The 9,668-nt window shown below is 27.3% G+C and overlaps 2 protein-coding genes across 2 annotated transcripts; one reads left to right on the forward strand and one right to left on the reverse strand.

Moving 5' to 3' along the window:
• Positions 1-556: 556 nt before the first annotated feature.
• LOC126835980 (uncharacterized) lies at positions 557-4,273 on the reverse strand. Its single transcript, XM_050568895.1, has 6 exons — positions 3,775-4,273; positions 3,451-3,706; positions 3,238-3,360; positions 2,658-2,819; positions 2,271-2,506; positions 557-2,144 (listed from the first exon to the last, which is right to left on the reverse strand). Exons 1-6 carry the CDS (start codon positions 3,969-3,971, stop codon positions 1,949-1,951), a joined length of 1,170 nt encoding a protein of 389 aa, XP_050424852.1. The 5' UTR covers positions 3,972-4,273; the 3' UTR covers positions 557-1,948.
• A 237-nt stretch (positions 4,274-4,510) lies between these two features.
• On the forward strand, positions 4,511-7,537 carry LOC126835984 (U6 snRNA-associated Sm-like protein LSm2). The gene is made up of 4 exons (XM_050568903.1): positions 4,511-4,740; positions 6,423-6,490; positions 6,557-6,647; positions 6,987-7,537. Exons 1-4 carry the CDS (start codon positions 4,738-4,740, stop codon positions 7,107-7,109), a joined length of 285 nt encoding a protein of 94 aa, XP_050424860.1. The 5' UTR covers positions 4,511-4,737; the 3' UTR covers positions 7,110-7,537.
• The last annotated feature ends 2,131 nt before the right edge of the window (positions 7,538-9,668 follow it).

Consider the following 9,668-nt stretch of genomic DNA (forward strand, 5'->3'; position numbering starts at 1 on the left):
GGCTTTGATGAGGATGTGAAACTTGGATCAAGTGAGGAGATGCGTCAAATGTTTTATGTGACAAGAGATTTCCAACGAGACTTAAAGGTAAGTTGAACAAGAGTGTGGTGACTGGTGAGACGTGTTGTATATTTCAGAGTGTTGGGCGGTAGACAACAGAGAATGAGTTTGGCGGAAATTAGAATGTTCAAGTTGGTGAGTGAATTTGGATGAGGAACAAATACGTAAGATGTAGCATTGGCATGGCTTTAGTAGCGGACAAAATTCACATAGTGGGGAGAAAAAGAAGACTGAAAAAAGGTCGTTAGATAAGATTGAATATGATACAAGTACTGCTGGTGTATGCGAAAATGATGAAGATCTTGTCGAGTGGAGGTTTAGGACAAGGGTGGCCGACCTCAAATTGTTGGGATAAGGCGAAGGAGAAGATGAATGTGTACTTCTTAGTAATAAGGATATAAAAGATATATAAATTAGTACTTTTTAATGAAAAATTAAACTTTAATTTTGTAAAATATGAAATGTATAACAACTTGTTAATTTATATATATATATTAATTCAATAAAATGGTACTTAAATTTTTGTGACAATAATATATAGATCAAATTATAATGTGATAGTTACATTAATTAAAACTTATTTATTTAGGCAGATATACGTTTAAAAAGACAATTATTATCTACAGTATACAATTTAGATAGGAAAAAATATTATCATGTCACTTTTCTTATCATATTATAATGCATTTATTTTGTATATGTACAAACCAAGTCAAAAACAACTTGGAACTTCTTTTTCTACTTTCCCCCTTTCAAAAGAATGCAATAGAATGTAAATAAATTATAACCAGTTTCACTTAAGTGAGTATAAAATTACAAACTGACAAGTGTTTCAATTAATAAATATTACAATTTGTTTAAATAATTTACATACGTCTTATATTTAACAATAGTTATCTTTTAACTGGTTAGCTAACACTAATCACATCTTAATCAAATTTCCTAATGAATTATATTAAATTAATATAATACAGAAAAACCAGTGCTCTAAATGTATTGAATCGAACAAAATAAATATCTTAAAAGAAAAAAAAAAGTAAGGTCATTATTATATGTATTACTGGTATTGGTAGTAAAAATGGGATTTTTAAACAAAAATTCAACAGTATATGGCTTTATTGACTAGTTTGACACAATGATTTAGTTTTGATAATTTATATCAAACGGTTTAATTGTTTTAACAAATAAATTATTTTACTACGCAGTTTTTATTAGCAATTGGGAAAATAGTTGTTTAATGCTATTTTGATACTACACAAATACAACAGATGGGTATAAATAACTGGAGAAACGCTGCTAAAGAATGGGATGAGTGGAGAAGAATTATTTTGGAAGCCAAGGGCTTCCACTATGGCTTGTAACGCTCAAAAGTAGTAGTAGTAGTAGATACTTTACAAATAAAATTTGCTCTCATTAAAAAAATGTTACCTAAATACTATTTTTCTATTAACAAAATAGTTAAATACAAAAGCACTAATAATATACTCTGAACAAATAATAAAATTAAATATTAATAAAAAATAAAAGGTAATACACGTCAAAATAACAATCATATCAATAAGGATTAAAATTTGTTTTAAATATATTTAGTTGATTATGCAGAAAGTAAATCAAGAAGGAACAAATACAGACATTGAAATTAGGAACCAACTCTTTAAAACACTGGTCATAAAAAATTCAAATTGGTTAACATTTGTAATGAAACGTGCATCTAAAATAATATACCGGAAGGTAAACTAGCTCATCATTGGAGTTAATTTATGTCCAATTCTTTCACATACCTTATCCTTTAGACTAAATGCTTTAGTTTCACCAATTTTTAGTGTAAACAGTAATATATTTACTATATTTCAACTACAAAATATAGTTCTCAGTCTTTTCTGAATATTTAATACACTATATCGACCTTAGGTCTTTGAGCTTTATATCTTTCAATTTCTTCAAGTGAACAAGATGTACCAGTAATGTCTAAAGCTTCTATGTATGGACATGATTTTGCAGCAGATATCAAAAATGCATCTGTTACTTTTGGATAATTACGTACAATTAGTTTCTTCAGTTTGCTTTTGTCAATTTGATCGATTCTGAAAAATCGATTGTTTCCATCAATTAATTACAAATAACAATAAAGAAATATTATTAAAAATATCATAAAATTGTGTTGATGAATTTTTACTTATAACAAAATAGTAGCAAATTGGTTTACCTACCTGTCGTGAACACGATGTACGTTAACTTCTCCTCCTCCAATTAATATTCTAATATATCGGTTATGAAAACTAAATAAATCATTGCAAAATCTGGATAAACCTAAATCACTAATTGTCACATCACTATTATGATCAGTGTCAGGTGGGCTTTCCAAATAAACATTTTTTAGTTCTTTTAACCTTTGAAAGCAAACCAATTCATGATCACTAATCGGAGTAAAACGGAGATCTAATGTCTGAAAAACATAAGGTATTCACATAAATACAAACATATAACAGATTAGGAGGGCTGTATAAAGCTTAGTGGTCAGAAAAAAAAGATTTATAAATTAACGTTCAAATATAATAGCTTTGTTAATTTATTTATAAGATTACATCATAACTTACTTCCAAAAATTTAAAGCCTGTAATAGTAGTAACGCTAGCATAAGGAATACAATCTTTAAAATGTTTACATCCTTTAAGACTCAAGTACTTCAGTTTTTCTAATTTAGCTAATGCATATAGGCATGGTGGCATAAACCAATCGTTGTATTGCATTTTGACTATCTACAATAATAATAAAAAAAATAATTTACAATTAAAATATTAATCCAACTACAATTTATAATTATTTTTCTTTACTCTTTCAATGTCATAAAATTGGAGTGTATGAAAATGGCCTATGCTATATTTAATGTGAAAAAAGTAATACAAAAGAACAAAATGAAAATGATTTTTTTCCCATGCATTCAATAATGATTATATGTTAATATGCTAATATGTTCATTTCAATAATTCTTTTTAACAAAATTGCTATTTAAATACATTTTTAAGTATTTAAAGTTTATTTATTACAATTAAAACATAATAAACAATTATTATAAAAAAGTAAATTGTACGATTGTAACAAATGATTACTGTTATTGGCAATTTATATTAGTTTTTTTGAAACATATAATGGAGACTTTATTTCACTTTTACTTACTTCTAAATTTGGACAAGAATTATTTAAACCATTTAAGAATGATGTACTCTCTGGAATGTTTTCTACTGTCGTATGTTTAATTTTTAATATTTTGAGACCTCTATGAAAGTATTTAATATTTATCTGTAAACAGTTTTTTTTCTAATATAATTATTTAGTGTACAATAAATGAAACATCTAGAGCTTCTCTACAATCAATTTTGCTATGATTACCTCGTTGTTGTCAATTTTTTGTTTGTGTAAATTCAAACTGACCAACTCGGGGCATCTGAGTTCTAGATGTGATATGAACTTGTCTGAAACTGAAGCATCATAGTTTGGAATATCCATACCTCTTATAACCAAATTGGTAGTGCATGCTTTTAAATAGTTCATATATACATTCTCCATAGATTTTTCATATTTAGCAAAGCACACATTTTTCCAAAGAGTCCAGTCTTTACTGATTCGTGATAATGAACGACATACTCTAGAACAATGAACGAATCAATTAAAAAAAGTATGATCCAGGTGTAATGAAATTTTAAGTATTCTTACAATGACATATTGGCAAGATTGTCATGTGTCAGGAACTTGAATATATGCATGATCACGTCGTCACAAAGACTTGTTAGGTTTACGGCAGTCGGATATTCCACACATGACACGAAGGGCTCATGCGTAACTTTAAATTTTTTCGAATCGTTTTCATCATATTCATCATTTTCAATTGATCTTTTGTTATTGGAATCCATATTTGAAAAGTTTCTGATTGACGTCCACTAGGTATTTATTCGGTTCGTACTCGATTGGAACGTTGCAGGTTGTGGTGATTAGAATAATTTACAAGTAGAAAACTAATCACTTTATAATTTTACCTATTCGGCAGCCATAGCGTACGAGATTTATATACAATTATATACTACAGTAACAAAGTAAAATGGAAAAAAATAGATGACGAGAAAAAGGGAGTAAAAAATTGAAACCAAGTCGTCGAAATTCCAAACTAAAAATGTATGTACTTTATAAATATTTTTGTTGTAAATTGATAACACATTATATTATACCACTATAATATACTACTATAACATAGCATTAAGGTCCAACCCATAGTAGAGTACATAAAATTAAAAAATATTTTTGTATTTTTTTTTAGTTTTTAGTCCAACCATGATAAAAAGACAGTGTCACCATATGGACCATAAAAACAACCCATGTATTAAATATTGCGCCGGGTTTTCCTGTGATAGCAGTTCAATGTTTGTCTGTTGTTAATCTCTTAAACTTAGATTTATCTCATTTTATGATGCCTACGAATTTTGAATTACAATAGTTAATAGTTATTATTTATTATTAATATTTAACTTATCGTTTACACTTAACATACGTTTGTCGGTTTATATCTTGAAATTGTAATTTTATTTTTATTATTGTATACAAGTTTTATGTTTACCAACTAATTAATCTCAATAAAATAATTGAACCAGAAGAACGAATCAGTTTACATACGTACATACAAAAATGGTAATATAATAATATTATTAAGTCTAGTGCCAAAGCTGACATCTGTAATTATCGGCCTATATCTAAATTGTGCACTTATTTGAGAAGCTTCTAAAACCCAAATTATCATCGACATTTAAAAATGTCTTAAATAACTGCCAACCTTGTTTTCTGGGTCTAAATTAACTATTATCAATCTACTTGTATTCAGATATTGTTTCTACTGTTGCGACTGGAGTGCATGTAGATACAATGAAAAAAAGCGTTCTATTCAGTAAATCATGCTGTTCAAATAGATAAATTAAAAAATATTGGAGTATAGAACCTATTACTTAAATGGTTTGCATCGTACCATTCAGGTATGTGGCAGCAATTTAGGATAAATAATGTTATTTCTTCCGGTTTTCATGTGACCCCTGTAGTACCCCTAGGGGCACCTATCTCCATTGCTATTCTTAATATTTATGAATGATCTTGCTGATGTTTCCATCATTCTAGCTCTTTGCTTTTTGCTGATGATATTAAAATATTTAAGTGTTGATTCAGTTGTTGATAGTCACAATCTATAGGACGATTTGAACAGATTTTACAACTGGTGTGTTGTAAATGATTTATGTTTAAATATCTCAAAATGTTTTTAGATCACCTTATGTCATAAATGGTCTTATGACTGTAGTTGCTTTTGATTTAGAACTACTAGTTTGGCCCAGTGCCGCCAAATTTTTCACGTCTGCTGGATACATGAATAAATTAATAATTAAATCAATTTTATTTTGATTCATTAGCCACCATAGAAAGCTACCTTTTAAAAAATTAAAGCATTTATATTTACATATATTTCTTTTTAATTGTTTTTGTATTATTTCGAATGTATTTAAAAATCATTAATTCTCTATTTGTATAACTAACACTACCTGTACTCTTTGCACTTTATAGTGTCAACTTATAAATAAATAAATAATAAAGTCTTTTATGAGTAGGTACTTTTATAGCTTAGTAGATTGTTAATTTCTACTGAATTTTAAAATCCATCAATGTCTCCTATGACGTTGCAACACTGTTCATACATCATTTAAAATTTTGAAAACGTTGCATACCCTATTTATTAAGGAGTTAGGTATAGGCAACTTTTTGCAAACTCTTTATTTAAAGGTAATCTGTTATGTATAATTAGTTCAGTACCTAATTAGGACTCTTTTTTTAAAATATATATATCGGACTATCACAGCAATCCAGACGATGAAAAATATTCAATTTTTTTAGAAAATACTGTCTTGGCTTTTAATACAGCTCTTTTAAAAGTTGTCAGACGGGGAGTTACTTATAAATTTGAAAGATTGAAAGATAAAAACTTTATCTGTATCGCCTCAACCAGATTTTTATAATAACTTAATTATTAAATCGAAAATGAGAAAATTAAAACATTTTTTTAAAAACCATTTTTACCTTTATGTAAATCAAAAACTAATCGCGTTATTAAAAAAGACTCGTCGAGGTGACACAGATAAATTTTGTAAGTTTAAGATCAATACAAGTATCTGTCCTGCAAGACAATTTTTGGAAAAGCTGTATCAAGGAAGCCAACTCATGTTTTTATACTGTAAAAATACATATGTACATCCTCTTCTTATTAAGTATTTAAAAATAGTCTTCAATCTTCAAAAATGTTATTCAATAATATTCATTGTGCTCTGTTTTTCTAGTTGTTTTATTCGTTTTTCAAGTCGCTTGTTGGAAAGGATGTTGTAGTTGAATTGAAAAATGATCTGAGGTATGTAACTGCAAATATCTGTTTTTTTTCTTTCTTATTAAATATGTATTATGTGTATTTTTCCAGTATTTGCGGAACATTACACTCAGTAGATCAGTATTTGAATATTAAATTAGTTGATATCAGCGTCACCGATCCTGAGAAATACCCACATATGGTAAATATTAAACATTTAAAACAATTAACCCTTAACCACACGCGCTGGTGTATTTTATCCACTAAACTTTTATTTACCCTATTTTAATTCATTTGGTTAGTTCATTAACCAAATTGTTATAATTAATTATAAAAACAAAAATCAAGTTTTTTTTAAGTGAATAGTTAATAAATAAAACTAACTGTGTAGTATACCACTGCACGTGTAATTATTGAAGAAAAAAAATAGTATTTAATGTTAAGGGTTAAAAGAAAAATGGAAAGTACATAAAACATATTATAAGTCATAGTAATTTGTTGCCATAAGAAATGTTAAAGTTCTTAGCAATGGTTTTTTCAGGCATCTGTGAGAAATTGTTTTATACGTGGGTCAGTGGTTCGATATGTACAATTGCCTGCTGATGAAGTTGACACACAGTTATTGCAAGACGCTGCTCGTAAAGAAGCAACAATAGCTCGATAATATATAAGTTTGTAAACTATAATAATATGTAATATTTAAGAAGTAATATACTAATTAAGTGAACAAATTGAGATTATTACTTCATCATTGATAGTTGGTGTGGAAAATTAAGTTATTTGTGTTACTTAACTTTGCATCTTGTTTTTGTGCATTGGTCCTTAAATACTTACAAAATATGAGATGTTAATTTGTTAGAAAATTAAATTTTGAATAAAAAAATCAAAAATCAATGTAAATTAGAGGATCTCTTCTAGAAAAAAAAATCAATATCCAGTTCTCAATGCCATCATTTTTTTCCTCGTTGGTCGTGTTTTTAAGCCGAAAATAAGGCCGCGACCGGGTTTTTTAAATACATGTTGGTCAAATTTATAGCTTTTTTCTATAAAATTATTATAAAACAGGTTAAAAATAAAACAATTTTTATCGAATTTGTATTTTATTGTTTATTGATTTTGCAGGTTCAAAACACATAGTCATATAGTGGCTTTTTGCTAAACATGGAATAGATTTTTTAAATTGTACTTATAGTATGTGTAGGCTTAACCATTGATATATTGAAGGTGCTATGACAAAACCTCAACAAATATCCATGGACATAAATGCCATTTTGGTTAGAAGTCCCACTTCAATAAAGTGTGACTCAGGTAAACTTTTCACGTTAGTCACACAACTATATTATGTGACTAGGGTGAATTTGTACCCCGCGCACGTTACCAAAGGTTAAGAGGATGTTATATTTATTAAGGGGCTCGATAAAGACAATTTTTGACAAAATAGTATTTTAAGTTGTTTCACGTTATTTTTTAATAAGCACTTTTAGATGAAATAACATATTTTCCATATTAGTAATTATATATATATATATATATATATATATATATATATATATATGTATACACGTTATGAGGGTTGGCCAGTCAAGTTTAAACTCGGTTAAGCTATTGAAATATACTATTACTAATTGTAATAAACATTTGTTGTATTTATAACAAATACTGTAAATTAATCCCTGGTTAAATATATTACAATTGAGTAAATACAAATTATTAGATGTATAACTAAAGGCCCATTTACACAATGAAAATTGAAAGTACTCTTGCGATAGTACCACAGATGACAGATTAATATGATCATATAATCTGTGCTATCTCTACCTAATTGCATCACATTAAAATAGGTTCATTATAGTTCCACGAATAAAATTAATTATTAAATGATTTGTTAACAAATAGCAAATTTATCTGGATTAACGAAATATGTTAATATATATTATTTATATCGAAATTTTACCGAAACGGTGACAGGAAAACAAACCGACCTCAATTATAATAACTACCTACCCAAGTCCTTTTGTTTTTTTTTCTTATTGTGCAACATTTACCTTTATATGGACTAGGTAAATACATAATTATACACCTATATTGAACGTCTATTGATTAAAACATATATGGCTACAAGACCCGATATGTATTAGGTTAGGTTTTATAGTCATGCGCTGACGTTTTAATCAAGTATACATGAATTATTTAACCAGGCTTTATACTTTATTTAAAAAAAACGGATACCTAATTATTAGATATACCTGAAATCTTCGATGAAGTTATCGATTTTTGTTAATAAATAATAATATACATGTCGTCGTTAGCATTGATGTGATCATGTGACAACTGAGAAGGTAGTGATTAAAAAGTTATATGTATTTTATAGTGGAATAACTGAATAATAATCTACATTTCTACGTTTACAATAGTTAAGTTATTAACTGACATCTATTTAGAAATTTGGTGTATAATATAAGGCGAAAACAACTTTCATAGTTTTTTTAGATTATTAAACGTAATGTCTAAAAGTAAAATGGTTATAATTTATTATATCAACAAAATAATACAATTTTAAGTCAAGTCAAAAATGTAGAAAACGTTACCCAATGAACAATGGGTGGTAGGTCCCCGGATAAAGTTTCGGGCAAAATCCACATATTTCTATCTAACTAAAAAAACCCTATTTGTTTTGATAAAATTCTAGAGAAAATAATTAGATGAAAAATACATTTGTTTAATGTCTCCAGCTCCCTACGAGTACACGCACATTTGTTTGTACCTATATTTTATTTATTAGTATAACGATTATAATATAATTTTAGTACAAGACAAAATAAATTTCTAATAAATTACAACGTCACTCTGCATTTTAATTTTTAATAATCGAATAATTTCGATATTAGGAACAAAAATAATATACTTAATAATTGGATAATAAAATATAGAGTAGCAAAGAAATAATTTTATTATAATATATAAGAGGTTTAATGAGGCATGAATAATCCACGAATATCATGGTACTGCTGGTAACAATTAACTGTAAAGTGTAAACATTCATTATTCTTCTACAAAATATAATGTTATAAGTGTGCAAACACAAATAATTTAATACATAGACTCGCAATATTATTTTACACAAGTAAAATAATTAAACAGCATTTATATTAAACAAAAAAAAAAACCGCGTGTAAACATTAAAAATGAATACATATAAATATTATTTCATAAAATAACACTA

The sequence above is a fragment of the Adelges cooleyi genome, unplaced genomic scaffold (genome assembly GCF_023614345.1).
Source record: "Adelges cooleyi isolate 19-005CV unplaced genomic scaffold, UGA_ACOO_1.1 ACOO_flye_CR_arks_rails_tigmint_CR_PRNA_23, whole genome shotgun sequence".
In the NCBI taxonomy this organism is placed as follows: Eukaryota; Metazoa; Arthropoda; class Insecta; order Hemiptera; family Adelgidae; genus Adelges; species Adelges cooleyi.